Here is a 17,007-nt window from a genome sequence, read left to right on the forward strand (position 1 = left end):
TATTAGCAGCAATATTTAACCTACTCTGCAACAGCCTTCAGCTTACTGGAACAAGCAAGAAGGCTGAGGTTATCACAGAGTGGCAGAAATAACACTTTTCCTAACTGCAGCTAAACACAAGCAGCTGGATTTTGCCTTCACAGGATACACACCTTTCACTGCCCAGGTTGATCCCTTTTAGCAACATCAACATATCACAACCTGTAACTTCTTTCTGCACTGACTCAAGGCAGATTTTCAGCACTTTCTTCCACTGCTGCTCACCTGTGGCCTCCTCCACAAGCCAGCCATGTATGCATAACTAGCAGCAATGTTTTACTTCTCCTGGGCCCTGCATAAGAAAACAGGATAAAGCTTTCAGAGAATAATAGTTGTGGTGGGTGGACTTGAATTCAACCATTGAAATTAGTAAAAAAATTAAGCTAAAAGTTATTTCATGACATCCAAGAAAAAGGAAAATAAAAATGAGACAATAACTGAGAAAAAGTTGAAACAAATGTAATATATAATATATATAAAGAATCAATTTTAATTAACTCTTTACCAGTGTGGAATGCATTCAACACAATTGTAAGGACATCCATTATTTTAATGCATTAAATACTTAACCCACAAAAGTCAAATAGTGCAGGAGATACTGAATGCCAGAGGTTTTGGTACAACTACTGCAACTGTACTTGATGAAACAAAACAATGTTTTAGTGCTTCCATTTTACTGCTTTAGTATGCTCATTACAGTATTTTTTCCCTTTATAAACTGGAAGGATACAGAGCTAGAAAACATTTTAGTCTTTCACTTTCAATAAGACATTTAGTAAAAAAAGTTACAAAAACATCAGCTTTTTAATAAATGAACACACTGGAGTTCTTCAGCTAACATCACATGGGATTTTTGTCTCACAGCCAGTAAAGAACTTCAAAACAAGGAAGCAAAATCCTGTCTTCAACTGCAATGATGTTAATCCAGAGTAATGCCAGTAAGTTCCATGGAAATAACCTGGAGTAACAGATGGAATAAGGAGAAGCTGATAACTCCCTCACCTTCTGAACCTCCAGATATCTATCAGCTAAAAGCTTAAAACAATAGGAAAGCTACATCACAACAAGCAGCAATTACCTTCAAAGGTACCATGGGGTATTTCAAGACTGAAATTATTCTGAGTCAAGTCAAATGAGTTTAGTGCATTATGATTTGGCTTTATAAAAACATTTAAATGCACATTACATACAGAAAACCTTCATGCTTTGCAATCATTAAAGTCACTGTATATTCCTTACAGATGACTGAAACACATGGACTGAAAAAAATTCCTAAAAATCCAGTTAAAAAAGAAAGCAGGTGTTTTATGAAAGAAATATTATATTTGCAACTGTAACTTATGCTATGGGTGCTCCCATTTGATGGGCTGCTGATGTAAATCTAACCAGAAAAGATGCACTCATATATATAAAAAAAAAATCAAACAGGCAGGTTCTTCCTTCCAGGCTGGAAAAAAACTCCAAGATATATGGCATATTTAACCAATAAAAGGGAGCTAAGCTTTACCCAATCCTTTCATAATGCACTTAATGAAATATTTCTTCCTTTTAAAAGAACCACTGTTATTAAATAGAGCTTTTTCTTTACATACAGCATTGGTATATACAAAACAGAACAAAGATGCAAAAAACCCAAAACAAAACAAAGTGACTTCAGAAGTTCTGAAGCTCAGGAATATTTCTGTACAGGTCCAAAGTCTCTGGGTTTGAGAAAGCTCCTCGCTGCTCAACTTCTTTCCCTGCAATTATTTGCTTCACAGCTACTTCCACTTTTTTCCCATTTATCGTATACTGCAAAACAAAACCAGCAATGATAAAAAGTTACATTTTTCATGCAGTTGCTCTATGGAAATATTCATTAAACCCCCCCACCAACCCCAGAATTCAATCAGAATTTAAATTTATTTCCCTTCTCTTACTCTTGAGGCACCAGAATCTTTCTGAAAATCACTTGGAGTAAGTGGAACTCAAAGACCACCTTGTGTGCTCTTTAGTTTATTATTCCTATTTGGTGATATTGTGAGAACATGATCAAGCCCCAACTTAAACCAATGAAACCAGATCAGAATCATGGTTTCAATACTAAAAATCTTTAATCCTTTATGTTCTGACACATGCAGTTCTCAGCCTTTGATTTTCTAAGTCTGGGCTCAAAGCCCAGATCCATTGGGCTCTGGGAGAAGAAAACCATGACTTTCACATCTTATATGGACAGTCCTTTTCTAACAGGGTAAAGTGAAGTGCTGAGCTTAAGTGGCCCTCAACACTAAAGCATTTGAAAACCAACCATAACAAAGGCTTCACTGAAAGCAGCGATTGCAGACAAATTCTTGGGATCAGAGCACTAATTTGAGCAGTTCAGTAAGGAGTAACTAATTCAATGTTAACAGGAACTTGTCAAGGCTCATTTTAGAAGATGATCTCTGCTTTTATAGGCACTAAGGCTGCTACTGAAACAGCTGATTGAGGAATCCAGCTTGTTCCTGACCTCCAAAGCCACTGGAACTCCAGACACCACCACTTTTCACCAGCTATCTTCCAGAGCCCAGCTAAATAATCCTCAACTAAATATGCTCTTACAAAATTCATCTTGATGCTAAATCAGCCTTTTTCTTCTGAAAACTACTTAAGTCAGATGTAATCCTCCCCTCCTGAACCACCTTAATCAACCACTTTTCCTCCACAACAATTAGCAACCCCATTTTCAGAAGTGCTCAGAAACCAGAAGACCTCAGTGGCCTGCAGGGGAACTGCCCTCTTTAAAAAAAAGCATGCAGCAAAGCAAATTTGTTTACTTTAATCCACATCCACAGTCTTGTCCATGATGACCAAGACGCTTATTGGCTCAGGACAGGACAAGAAAGATTCACACCAAGAGCTCACAATGTTTATCACCTGGATATCTCATTAAAACCATGCTTTTTATTACTGAAGTCCTGATCACTTCAACACAGCTATACTATTTCCACCAGCATAGTGTCAGTACAGTCAGGATCAGATTGTATTTTTAGATAAGGATTCAAATACATTTCTAAAAGTAGCAGAATAGAAAGAGGTTTCTCTTCCAAGCAAAACTTCAGAAGGAAGAAGGGAGACAGCTTTGATCACTTTACCACTAGCCTATCTTCCTGAAAGGTAATTCAAATTCACTCAATTGTAAATTCAGTCAAAGTATGAACTAATTAGTGATCTAAGCAGGCTTTCCTGAGGGGCAGCCCATCACAAACACCTCATGCCATCAACTTTGTGCTGCGCATTCAGGTGATTTACATTGATTACAAGTTCAAAACCTCATGCAAAAGCTAAGCTGCAGCCCAGAAAAATCTACACTTCATTTAGCAAGTGCAAGGGATTTTTACACCCATGCAAAGACAACATTTTGAGCCAACTATTATTTGCCAACAGTGGCTTGAAATAGAAGTAACTCCATAGTTCAGAACCAGATGGAGGCTGGCAGTCCTGAACCCTGGACCACTTTCAGAGAAACCTACATTGGGCATAAACAGGTATCAGAAGAGCAAACTACTTCAAGCCTTTTCTCTAAACACACTCAAGCTTATGTGCAAACGGCCTTGAGACAACTACACTCTTCACCCCCACTTTGCTGCTTGTGGAGCTGTTGAGAAGAGTCTATCAGTAGAGAAGACTAAGAATCAGGCACTCCAGCTGAAGGGTTCAAACAGCAAAGAACACCAGAGAGTAACAACTCTGAAAGACTGAGCTTACAGAACTTTCAGGTATATGAATTCCTCCCCCCCATAAACAAAGATTTCAGTTACTGCTACAGTCAAGACAGTGATACAGCCTCACTGAAGTGACTAAACAGATGTAAAAGTGAAATGGCTTACAAAATAATTTCATAAATTTGTTCAGAACTCTCAGCTTTCCTAAGAATGTTATTCTAAAGAGGGAAACAAAAGCAATAAGCTTGGAGAAACCAGAAGAGCTGAAGTTCAATTACCTTTTTAGTATTGTTTTAAAAGTCTTAAATTTATATTACTGAGAACATGCAATACATTTATAAACTGAGAATGGGCATTTTTAGATATTGTTAAAAAACAAAAACATGCTTAGCTGAAGAGGGAATGAAGTGCTGTTGCTAAGCAACAGAGACCAACTATTTATAAAGCTCGAATACACTTCTGAGATGCTAAAATTTCCATGCATGTGGGTTTGAAGAGCAGTGACAACTGCTCCTTAATTACTATTCAAGGTGACAAAGGAAAAAAAAGGAGGCAGCATTTTTCCTGACATACCGGAATGCCTTTGGTTTCCAGAATGAGGCTGGGAACGTGCCTGGCAGAGAGCGCAATGCGGATGGCATCACGGATCCGTTTCACCAGCTCCTGGCTGAACACATGGTTCAGTGCCATCTTCAGGAAGAGTATCACCCTCTCCTCCCCATCCTTGTTGTACTGAGGGACACAGAGGCTATCAGAAACCTCTTCAAAAGCTTCAACTGAAAAGAAAGGAAGAGTCCTTATTAGCACTTGCATTTGAACATTATTCCGGAAGCACATTTTTTGTGGTTGCACCGAAATATAGAATCATGGAATGGCGAAGGTTGGAAGGGACCTTTGAGATCACCAGGTTCCAACCTCCCTGCTAAGAGCAGGGACATCTCCCACCAGACCAGGCTGCACAAAGCCTAATCCAACCTGGCCCTAAGCACTTCCAGGGAGGGGGCATCCACAACATCCCCAGGCAACCTGTTCCAGCACCTTCCTACCCGCATGGTGAAGAACTTCTTCCTGATGTCTGACCTAAATCTCCCCTCTTCCATTTTAAAACCATTCCCCCTTGTCCTATCACTGCCCTCTCTGGTGAAAAGTCCCTCCCCAGCTTTCCTGTAGCCGCTTCAGGCACTGGAAAGTGCTCTAAGGTCTCCCCTGGAGCCTTCTCTCCAGGCTAAACAGCCCCAACTCTCAGCCTGTCTCCAGAGCAGAGCTGCTCCAGCCCTTGGATCATCTTTGTGGCCTCCTCTGGTATCACCCTCCCTTAGAGCTGCAACAGCAAAACAGACATCTTGCCCAGGTTGTTCTACAACAAGCTTCCCCTCTGGGTTGCTCTGAAATTAACTCCTGCTCAGATGAAAATCCAGGTTTAAGGACCATGTAAATTTAGGCCCCAAGTAGGAAAAAACTTGTAACTTTTAGGACAGAAAACAAGCTTTTACACTAAGTCATGTTCTTTGGCTTTCCTCAGTCCTCATTGCTGCACAGCCAGAAAACGTAACATGCCTGATAAGAACAAGAAGCAACAGGGCCTTAAGTCTCAGATTAGCACCCCAGCAGGCACACAGCTTCCCCACCTTTCACAGCACAGACCTGCTTTGAAATATTAAACACAAGTTCAATAACTTCATCTAATTATTAGGAAAGACACAATAAAAGTCATGTCAAGAGCTTGTCTTGGGGGGAAAAAAGCCTCAGAAGTTAGGTATTCTCAGAAATGTGCATGGTTAGTCTGTTGCTTTGCACAAAAGCAACACCTCATGGAGAACACATCTCAATTCCTTATCTCCAGTCCTACAGGAAACCAACCAATTTCAAGTCTACAAAACAAGAATTGTGCTGTTAATACTAATATGCTCTGTGCTGTCTTCCATTTGAAAAATGGCAAGTCCTGTATTAATCCTTCCAAACACCTTTATAATGCTTACATTTCAGATTTAAAGCAACAGTATCATAGCTAAAAGAGGTGGAAAGTCAATTTCATACCTATGTTATAGATTTCAGAACTTCCGAATCTGACACCATTTGGATTTAACGTACCATCACTGAAAATCACACACAAAACAACAGCATTAAAATGTGATTAGAGTTGGATGAAAATATAAAAGTTGATGCAATTAACCAAGTCTCTCTACATTACATTCACTGAATATACAGCCACACTAGAAAAGGAATTTTAACATTTGATTCAAGGAAGGCATTTTGCTCCTTAGAAATAAGTTGTACAGAGAATCTTAATGTTATTAATTCACCTTTCCCAGTCCCTCCCCTTTCCAGTAGCCTGCAATACACACACACCCCCCTGTGACTACTAAAACAGATGAAGAAACTTGAGTGCTCCATTATATTGGAATTGCATTTCATTACTTTCCAGTCTCTTACAGCTGGATCTTGTGTTTTACACATGGCCACCTCACACCACGTCTGTTGAGTACATTTATTGGTGACAATGCCAGCTTCACAGCATTCACTTAACTTTGTTTTCAACAGCAACTTTTAAATGCAAGCAGAAAATTCAGCCACAACTCTGATCTTGAATGTCTGTGATTACCAACACAACACAACTTAACACCTGACCTTCTATAATTAAGGTTTGCTGGAAAGCAAGTCAATGGCAGAGCCAAGACTAGAAGACAAGTTTCCCAATTCACCACCCTGAATGTGCTGCACTCTCAATTCAAACTCTTAGAGATAATAAACCATGGAACACAAAACCAAGCCAAATACTGTCTTGTGTTCACATATTCAAAAGTGGGGCAGAAGTTCAAAGTGGGCTCCCTTCCCTCTAATCTAGCTGCTCTGGGGCTGAACGGAGTGAAGGGCTGAACTCCACAATTCTGGATCTAACAAAACTAACAAAGCTACCAGCATGACAGAACCATGTACATTATGCTCTGAGGTAAAGCTAGCAAGTTTTAACACTTGCTTGCTCAGAACCCTTCCACCAAAACACTGTACCTGCGACCCAGCATGACAATTCCTCCTGTCTTGGGATTGATTTTGCAGTAATCACCATGGGCCCAAACACCTATTAGAGAATGACAAAGGTTAAGAAAGGTGGAGAATAATTTCTTATTCCTCCAGCCACAGCAGACATCTGTGCAACTGCACTCATGTAACTTAGTAAAACACATACAAAAATATCAGATATAATTTGAGAACTACCCACAAACACAGCAGAACTCAAACAATTCACAGTGCATTTACTACAGAGGTAACACACAGAAGTAGCTCAGACATTAGGATCAAACCCTAGGTTATCTTTGGAAGGTTTGTTTGCATGACTATACAGCACCCTTTAGAAAGCAGATTAATAGCTGCTCTCAGAACTACATTTTGAGGAAACTGGAAGAAGTTTCCACAAAGGTAACATTATCCCCATCATTCTTCCTTGATCCATTTTTTTATGATGTACAATTCTATGCGAGCAGCTTTCTGGGCTTGCACAATAGGTCTCAACAATTCCCAGGGGAACTTCTCTGCTTAATGTTCTTGATTTGTGCAAATGTAAAACCAGATTTAAACTTCAGAGCTGGAATAACTTGTGTATTATTTTTAAGATTAATGCCACTACAGAAAGCTGCCACAAACAAAAACACAAGCCAATTCTACTATCTTTTTCTAAAGAAAGAAGAAACATCAATTATTTGCACATGCATGTGCACATAAGAGCATTTTCTAACTCAACTCTTACAACCTTAAGCCCATTTACAAGGAAAAAAAAAGGGCAGCCTTTCAGACAGAGCCTCTGGGCCACAGTGATTTCAGTCTGTCAGATTTTTTTTTTCGTTATTGTTGTCAGGCTCACATGCAGACTACAATTTCCACATTCCCTCAATCCTCCTGTATGATTATCTCCTGCTGCACGTCCTGACTTCTCATGAATCCCTCTGTATTGCTGCTATTTGTAAAAAACCTTCCATCTCCAAAAAGCAGCAGCTTGAGGTCCTGCTCCTATAAAAGCCTCTGCCCAGTAGGCAGCAGGGAGTTCAGCACTGCTGAGCCACAGAGGCAAAACCCTCTGGATGAGCAGAGTCCTCCACAATTAGGAGGAAAGCCTCTGGCCCACAGTCCCAGTTCTTTTACTCTTCCCCCCACTTGGAAGACTGTATGACTGTGGAATATGCAGCATACACTTAGACTTCATGCTAATGAGGAAGCAGGTCAGCACTTATCCCTTAGGATTCACTGCTCCAGCTAGGCAGGAGCAGCCTGGCAGAGGTGCAGTAGCACTCATTAACAGAGGATTGCTCCCTGACCTATTCAGCACTTTCATTTCACACTGATGCCAAGCAGTCTACATCTGCACTACAGATTATCAGGCTGTTACACTCATATCAGCCCAATGAGAGCAGGAGCAAAACAGGATTGGAGCTGTCCAGAGATTTTTTTATTAAACTGATTTGGATCCTTTTTCAAAATGTAGCATTAGAAAACAAGTGTGAGATATTATGAAACATGCTGTGGAGTTCTCACCCTATCACCACCTTCCTCAGAGCAGCAATACAGGCTGTCCTTGGCCAGTTTGAACTATATCCAAAGCCCCTCATTACGTACCTGGGAATTTTGAAAAATAAGCCTTCCTGTATTTATTCCCATTCTCATCATTCCAGAAGTGTGTGGGCTGACAGGGAATAGGCTTGGTACAAACCAGCTCACCACTTTCACCCCAGACTGGTTTTCCTGTTTACAAAGAAAGAGGTATTTCTGCATTTATCTCTTCTGTAAGGAGGGTACCAAAGCAAAGTGCATCTATAGTTACTAGTTACATGCCAGAGGTGCATGTAGGTAAGAGATGAGCTGGGACTGGCAGTCTGAACAGTTTGTTCAATTCCTAAACTCATCCCTACCTCAACCTCAGCAACCAGGAGAGTTGCAACACAGGGTGGAAGCCAGCCTGGCATCCACAGCAACATGGCTAATTAGCACACAGACCAGAAACTAGAATTTGATCTTGATGTGATTTAGCAGAGCAATGGAAAAGGGGGGCCTTTTTTCCACATTTGTCTTCATTGCAGTCCTACATGATCCATGTCAGATGGGTCCAGATTCAGGTTTTGTATAACATTTTTCCCAAGTGAAATCACCCATTAAAGAACTGACTGTTTACCTACCTGACAAACAAGACCCAAGATCACATAACTACAGTATTTCCTAAGCAAGCATATTTTGAATAATAGTTACCTTCATCATTCCATGCTTCTACAGCCATTCCAAGATTTCTGGCCTGTATTTCTCCTTTGTAAACCGGAATTGTAACATTCTGACCCATGAAACATGAAATTATATCTGTTCCACCTACAATAAAAGTAGTCCATTTAGAATACACAACATTTTTTGGAAAAAGGAAGAGAGATCACATAAGAACTGTAGAAGAGCAAACTGCCACCCTTTCTGAATGCTTCTGACCCACATTGATCAGCATGGAATAGGCAGTATTATTTGGGATGTTATGTGACTTAATAGAAAGCTTCTACTCTTATTTTATATGCCTTTTTTACACATGTATGCCCTTCCTGAGGAAATATTCCCTAAGGCATAACTTCCACCAATAGGTTCTTTAATCTCATTTAAGGAAATTTCTGTTCATATAAGAGTGAGAAAATAGAGCAGTCCTAGTTTACAGACTTAGCTATTCAACATCACTTAGAAATGTTTCCTTGTTTGTTTTCATTAGTTTAAAGTGATCAGTCAATAGTTACTTGGCTTTTCTATCTTGTTCTCAAGGGAAGGGAGGGAAGCCATATCTATAGGATGAACTGACAAAGTGCTTATTTAACTAGAATATTTATAGTCTAAGACTTAAAAAGTAGAATTAGAAGACAAATCCATGTTAACTTTACTCAAAAATAGTCTTCTGCATTTGAGAATATTAATGTCTATAGTAGCAAACTCAAGGTTCAGCATTAGTCTTACTATGACCAAAGTCAGATGATTTCCACAATAAAATACTCAGACTTGACCAAAAAAAAAACTAAACTGAGTTTAAAAGCCCTTTGAAAAAGTCAGTCCTCATTACAAAGCAGAATGAAGAGCTCTATAAAGGACCTTATGTGAATAGAACTTGGCTCAGCTCGCGCTCCTCACAACAAACTGCACAGTATGTGGGCTCGATATTTCTCTAATTACATAATTTACAAAAAAAAATCTGTCTGCAGTGCCAATTACTTGGCACAAAAGAATTGAAATGGGAGCATGGAAAAACCTCTCCAACAGGTATTTTCTGCTAAAGTCAGCTATTTGCAGAACAGTATGTTCTGTAGGTTAATAGACTCTTCTTGATCTCACCCAGCTACCCCTCTAAGGACAGCCAGTCAAAATAAATGATCCTGCTTAATAAAAGCTAAAACCCAAAACATCCACCACCTCAGAAGCATTCCACCTCAAAGCCTTGGAGAGCATGAGCTTTGTTATGGCACACTAAATTATGCAGAAAATCTCTGCACTGAAAAGACAATTAATTCCAGTTTAACTACAACCAAGCCTGAATGATCCAAGACTTAAGCTTCCCAAATATACAGCAGCAAAGCAGCAAGGAAGTGTCCAGGCAATGGTCAGAACTAGTGAGGTGCACCCAGCATAAAAACCTCACCTGAGATCGATCCCAGGAGGACACTGCTTTTTATGTGTTTGTAGACATAGTCGTAGCTTTCAGGTTTGAGTGGTGATCCTGTAGACAGGATAGTGTGGAGTGTCTGGAGATTGTGTGTTTCACCTTAAAAATAAACCAACAAAATAGGGTAAGGTAAAATCTTCTGAAGAGTTCGTACCTGTTTGTCACTACAATCCAGAATAATTACACAGAGGACTTTGTGACAAGATACAGGGCCAGAGCCTGGAGAGGAAAGGCAGGAGGGAGGCTAGAAGGATTTCAATAGCTTTTTGACACTTACATGGCTTCAAATTTTTCTCTTTTAACACAGCCAGCCACTTCGCACCTGTTCCAAGGATGGTGATCCTAGAGGAGAGAAAGATTAAATGCTTTGCATATTTAAATATGCCAAGATTCTAAAGGCTTGCAACTCTCCCTGCAGTAAGCAGAGGCTGTAGACACTCTCTGTACATTGATTAGTCAAGCAAGGCAGTCTCAGAGCTTTCCAAGGAGCATCTTTTGAGCAATCAAAACTGGTCAGATCACATGTCATTTCTGCAGCTTTGAAACATTCAATTCTGTCTTTAAATATTAAGTAAAGCTTTCTCACTTGTGGAGAACATTCACTTATACTTACAGAGATGCCTAACTGCCCAGCACTCCAAAGGCATCTCAAGATATTATGTTTACTTCATTAGTGGGCCATAATTGCCACTGAGCTGTTTAACACCAAACTGCTCCCTTGTTATACTCTTATATATAAGAGTTTTGCCATTTCAGGGCACAGTTTAACAAAGAACACTTCCCTCTGAACACAGCAGCCAGTGATTTCCTTTTGGATACCTGCTTAGCTTTCACTGATGTGAAGTCTTGAGTTGCAGGTGCCTAACTGAACATGAAATTTGGCCTAGTAATTGAATAATTTAATTATGCCCTTGGAAAAAGTGTATTTATTGCTTTCCAATACAACATAATTAAAACTTGAAATGAAGGCTGCACCCCTTCCCTGCTCTATCAGTGGAAGTGCTAGTTTAATGCTTCTGCTGACTTTCAGAAAAATCTTCCCTGCCTTCTGCTAATTCACTTTATATTATAGCAATAAACTCACCCAAGAAAATGCAGAGAGACAGATAAAGGGCTGTAGTCTGAGTGCACAGATCATGGGCAATACATCCATCAGTAGAACTTAATATAAGATCATGCCATATTTGCTTTTACTCCAAAGGCAAGATGGAAGGTAGAACAGCTCTTGAGATAACAGTTTCAGTCACAGAGAGGGCTGTTTCAATACTATCAAACAGGGATGTCTTACTTTGCCATTCAGGAGAATGGATGACAGCTCCTGAGAGGCTGCCACCTCTGGGGGAGGGACAGGGACAGGCTATTTGCACTGACACATGGGTACACAGAGCAATTTATCAGGCTCAAGGGAAGAGGACCATGAGACCCCCCAGAGGTATAGCTACTCCAGTTACACTGCACCACAATCCTGTGAACTTCTACTCTTGTGCAGCATTTTACTTTATTTCAATGCTTCAAACTACTGCTTATTTTCCAGTTAGAACACAATCCTTCTTTTTAAGCTCTTTGACACTTCTACTAGTCTCCTGTTATTTCCTTCCAAATGCCATATAATTGTTGGATGGTGACTAAATACACTCCAGGAGCAGATCTTCAGCTGGTGTCCTCTGAAGTAATTCTTGTCATGCAGTATGAGGAATCTTGATGATACTACAAGAATATGCTATCTGAAGGGAAGGATGGTACATCTTCAGACAAGTAAGGTAGCCTTAACATGTTGAAGCCTTTTTTTAAAAAATATTTAACATATGACTGAGTTGGGAACAGACTGCATTATCAAGTACCACACAGATGGCCACCACTTAGCACCAGATTACCAAAGTGAGACATGCAGACACATTTCAGTTATCTTCACTTACTTTTGGCATGTAGAAACAATGCTTAAAAATAAGCTGTGTTATTTTTCAATTCTAAATTTTCACCTGTTCTGCTGGGGGGGGGGGTTGGGGGATGTCTTAAGCTTGTGGGTTTGATATTTTTTGTACTGGAAGCATTCTGACTAGGCATTAACCTTCAGCTGTAATAGCCAGAGACAAAATGTCAGTCTTTAAATATTACATGTCACAAAAGATGGTGATGTTTAAATTATTAGTTAGAGTCAGAAAGTGAATCTTTTGGCATCCATTTTCTACCACAACTGAATTTTAAGTATCAATTAAAAATTACATTCATTTTACCAGTAATACCATTCAGATCTACCTACAGCCAGTTGGCAATACAGGACAGTTATCAAACAACAAAAAAAAAAAATCCAAGTTTAACCAGTGTACAAAGCAAAACACCAGTACAGGATTTTTCAGGTTTATCCAATACCTGGCATTTCTCTAGGCTTCAAGAGAGGGCACTGTGAGCATCTTTAGGCACAAAGAACTGAGCAAAACAATTAACAGCTCGACAGGGAGAATTAGGCATTAGAGATTAAAAAGCAAAATATTAAAATATGAGCAACCCTGCTGAGCCTTCCCAGTCAATTAATGTCTTTAAGTCAAAGTTATACACTGAGTCTTATGCTGAGCTGTTTTGAAAGAAAGGATTTTTATTTTCCAAGTTCTGAGTGTGCTCAGAAATTACTCTTTAGATTGCTTCCAATTTCTGTGTTTTGAAAAGGCTGCTCTTGAAAACTGGCTATTGAACCAAAAAGTCTTTGTTTGCCTGGAATCCAAACACTCAACTGAAACTTGGAACAACCAGCTCTTTGTGTCTCTGCTCTCTCTCAAAGAACATTTTAATACAAAATTATACAACATAGTTCCACTCAAGGCTAAACCAAAAGATGAACAATGTCATGCCACATACTAGTTTCTGATCAAGGCAATGACACTTCACAAGGTTGCTTTGTTCCTGCTATAATGACTGCATTAAAAAAACATTATTCTCCCATTTCATGTTGTTTACATACCCTAGTCTGTCGGTCAAGTCCCAGAGCACATTTGGTGATGGAACTAGAGGAGACCCATCATACAGGACCACTGAAGCTCCTGTAGCAAGTGCAGTCACTAACCAATTCCACATCATCCAGCCAGTCTGGAAAAGAAAATACTTACATCAGTTTCTGTCTTGGGCAGCCACCTGTCTGCTACAGGCAGGTAGAAAACGGAGAGGGAGCTTTTGAGCATCATCTGGACCAAAGCATGCTCCCTGCCCTTCTGTAAGAGCTGCCATCTTCCCCCTCCACTTCCTTTGCCTTAAGGTTCCCTACTTTAAGAACCTGTTAAACCAACACCTGAGTTTTTGCTCATCTCAGCTGATTATATCTAACTGCAGTATTTAGTAATCAGAAAATCAGGCTGAAGCACTGCTTGGCCTCTCACCTGCCCCAAGCCTGGCTCAGCTGTGTGTTCCTGGTGGATCTTCATCTAATTTATGCTTACAAATACCTATTGAGATGGGGATTCCACACCTCCCTGTACACACACCTTCAAAGTAGGAGTCAAGAGACAGGACAACTTTGGGACAAGGTAATTAATCCTCCATAGAGATATTATAAACTGACTAGTACTGTTAAAGTTCAGAAAGCAACTCCTGTGGGAAGACAGCCTTCTCAAACTGCTACAGTCAGAAAAACTTTGGAACAATCTTCAATACTGACAAACCTTGCATGATGCAGGAAAGTGGAGCATGTTTTGCAGGTGATATTGAGGGGGTAGATCAATAAGCTTGAGACTAAACATCAATCCATTTTCCTCAGTAATTCAATCAGAAACTTTTAACATGAGTTTGACCTTTCACTAGAAAGGTCCCTGTTGCATTTCAATAGTTCACCTGATTTCTTTTAAGACAATCCCTTGCAGGAAAACAATTACAAATTCACCAACATGCACTTGTAGATTTGTAGGAAAAGCTCTCCATCTTTGTAAGCAAAATTTATTAGTGTTTTTAAAAATGTCTTAAGCCACACTTGCCGTTGTATAGTACATAATAATGTCATTGCTGGTCATGTTGCCATGAAGAATGTGTTCCTTCAGGTGCTGTATTAGTGTACCCTGAAAAATAGTGAAAGAAAGACATGAGCTCATCTAATTGAAAAGTAAAATTGACAGCACATGAAGACTTAAAAACCCTGATGTTGTCAGTTCTTTACAGCTTGTACTCCAGGATTTCAGTCAAGTGTTTCCTTTAACCACAGCTGATGTAAATCCCAGGGCCAATCTACAGCAGCAGTTGCATCCTCCATTTTCTCACACAGCTTTTCAACCCCTCTCATTAGGCCCCAGCAAATCCCACTGCACATCACTTGTAATCCATGGAAAAACCAGCTTCCTTCACTTCCAACTCTGCCCAGCCATCAGAGTTGCAGATCACTCCACACAGGCTATAATTTGAACAGCTTGCTTTACCAGTCAAGATTTTCCAAGGTAAGTCCTTGGACAGTTTCATTTTCAGTATATCTAGGCAAGTGGGAGGAATGAAGGACCTGGAGCTGCTATAAAATAGAGCAGCTGTTGTACAGTAACAATATTCAAACTATTAATATCAGGAGATAAATGACTTAACTATACACCTCTCTTGTAGACCCTGAAGTGACTAGCAATGTGAAAAATATCACAGCCCAAAACATTAATAATGTAGTTAAATATATTACTTCCTTTTCTCTTTGGTCGGAAATACTGAAGTACCTTCCTGATAATTATTAAAGTCTAACTTGTTAGGATAACTAAATTTACAAACTACTTTACTAAGTCACTTCACTGGAGTGACAAACTAATTGAGTTGATTTTATAATAAAGATTATTTTTGCATTTACACAAGGAGTTATAGTGGAACTACTAAGAGCCTCATAAGATTTATGCTGAAAGAAAAGACATCACAGATAAACATTAGAAATTGAAAAGGAGAGTCATAAAACTAGCACACGGTTCAGGAGAAAAGGCAAAAAACATGAAAAATAAAGGAGTAAATCTTCTCATCTGCAACTCAAAGGAACCAGATCTGAATTCACCTGCTACTGTTTGAATACACTACACTGTCCCAATGCTGCCATCTACCTATAGCTATTGCTACTAGTAGCTACATCCCAAGAAAAAGCTGAAATCTCTGCAAGGTCTCCACATCAGTTTCTAAACCATTATCTCCTTATTAATGCATATCTGCTTTCAAACAGTCACTTACAAATACAAAGTCTCATGGCAAGTTCCTGAAAGCTGTCAGCAATCAATTCTTTCTTAAAGTACATTATGATAAGACACTATTAAGGAAAAAAGTAACCCAGGCAGTTAAATATAGAAAGTGCAGCTCCAGGAAGGCAAACATACCCCTGCTGAATGAACCATGCATTTTGGTGCCCCTGTTGTGCCTGATGAATACATGATAAAGAGAGGATGACTGAATGGCAGCTGCTCAAACTCCAGCTGGGGGGCCTGGTCTCCTTTCCCAGTAGCAAGGAAGTCCTCTAAAAAGACACTATGAAGAGAATAAAAGAACATTTTTCATCATTACCCCAGCTCATTTAAGATTAACATTGTATCTAATAGTTCCTTTACAATAAGCTATATATAGTTTTTATTTCTAGTTTTGCTACTCTGTTTGAATTGCTAATTGTTTTGTTTCCTTTTTCTGTTTTAAAATAAAGTATTAGGATAATATTGAAGTAGCACAACAAAATCAAACCAATAAATCTGCACCCTATAATCAGCTGCCAGCTTCAAAAGCTCAAAGCAATCTAGAACAATCTCACCCTCAACATGAAGTCTGGAGCTACAGCATTTCTAAAAGGTATTTAACATGTAGTCCTGACCAGTAAACATGCAGAATAATTTCTCTAAAAATGTCACTGAAATTCTTTGTTGTTCATTTCTGGAAGCCACTTTTTTCTTCATGCTATATCCTATCAAGTTTTTTTCCTTCATTTTAGAACCATTAACAGTCACATTGGTTTTGTCAAAGCAAAACACCTGCAGCAACATACTGCTTGTTTTCAGCATGAAGCTGGACCCACATGAAGAAACCTGGCTAAACCCAGACTTTTGCCAGTGCAAGAGGTCAGGCAGTTTCAATATCTATCAGCATCCATCTCATCCTTATTTAGGACAGTCACAGCTCAAAAGCTCTCATTACCTGTTTGGAATCTTAGAAATATCAATGGTTTCTCTTGAGGAGACATATGGAATCACCACCACTTTTTTTAGATCTGGAAGTCCTGGAATAAAGAAGAAAATTTCATACATTCAGTTATATAAACTACAAGTCTTTTCTGTCTGATTGGCTCATACAAGTGTAATGCACCAAGTAACATAAAGCTGAGGCACTGAGTATTGGATATAGTTTTCCATGTTAAAAACCCCAGAAGATTAAATTGTTACCCAAGATACATTTTCCTCAAAATTTTAAGCCTTTTAAAAATACATGTGTAAATCTGCAAGCTTTAGTGCTGCAATACCTCTTCATTTGTTTCCAGCAGCACTTCACTTGGGCCTAATATCATGAGTCCCTGTTCCACTACTTAATTTATTGTGATATATTTAAGCTAAGCTAGCAAAAATCTGCTAGAATTACACAGAAGACTGGTTAGATTTTACTCAAGTTAGTTTTAAAATTTTAAGTGGCCACAGAGATACTATAAAG

General features: G+C 39.3%; 1 protein-coding gene across 1 annotated transcript in view; it reads right to left on the reverse strand.

Annotated features, from left to right (window-relative positions):
* Positions 1–487: 487 nt before the first annotated feature.
* Positions 488–17,007, reverse strand: part of AACS (acetoacetyl-CoA synthetase) — a 38,127-nt gene continuing 21,607 nt past the window's right edge. The window contains exons 7-18 of the mRNA XM_051634085.1: positions 16,501–16,582; positions 15,699–15,846; positions 14,349–14,429; positions 13,346–13,470; positions 10,667–10,731; positions 10,366–10,488; positions 8,958–9,071; positions 8,331–8,456; positions 6,732–6,801; positions 5,760–5,818; positions 4,296–4,498; positions 488–1,830 (exon numbers count right to left, since the gene is read on the reverse strand). Of these exons, the coding sequence (XP_051490045.1) occupies positions 1,693–1,830; positions 4,296–4,498; positions 5,760–5,818; positions 6,732–6,801; positions 8,331–8,456; positions 8,958–9,071; positions 10,366–10,488; positions 10,667–10,731; positions 13,346–13,470; positions 14,349–14,429; positions 15,699–15,846; positions 16,501–16,582 (1,334 nt within the window). The 3' untranslated portion in view covers positions 488–1,692. The remainder of the gene's footprint in view (positions 1,831–4,295; positions 4,499–5,759; positions 5,819–6,731; positions 6,802–8,330; positions 8,457–8,957; positions 9,072–10,365; positions 10,489–10,666; positions 10,732–13,345; positions 13,471–14,348; positions 14,430–15,698; positions 15,847–16,500; positions 16,583–17,007) is intronic.

The sequence above is a fragment of the Apus apus genome, chromosome 16 (assembly GCF_020740795.1).
Source record: "Apus apus isolate bApuApu2 chromosome 16, bApuApu2.pri.cur, whole genome shotgun sequence".
In the NCBI taxonomy this organism is placed as follows: domain Eukaryota; kingdom Metazoa; phylum Chordata; class Aves; order Apodiformes; family Apodidae; genus Apus; species Apus apus.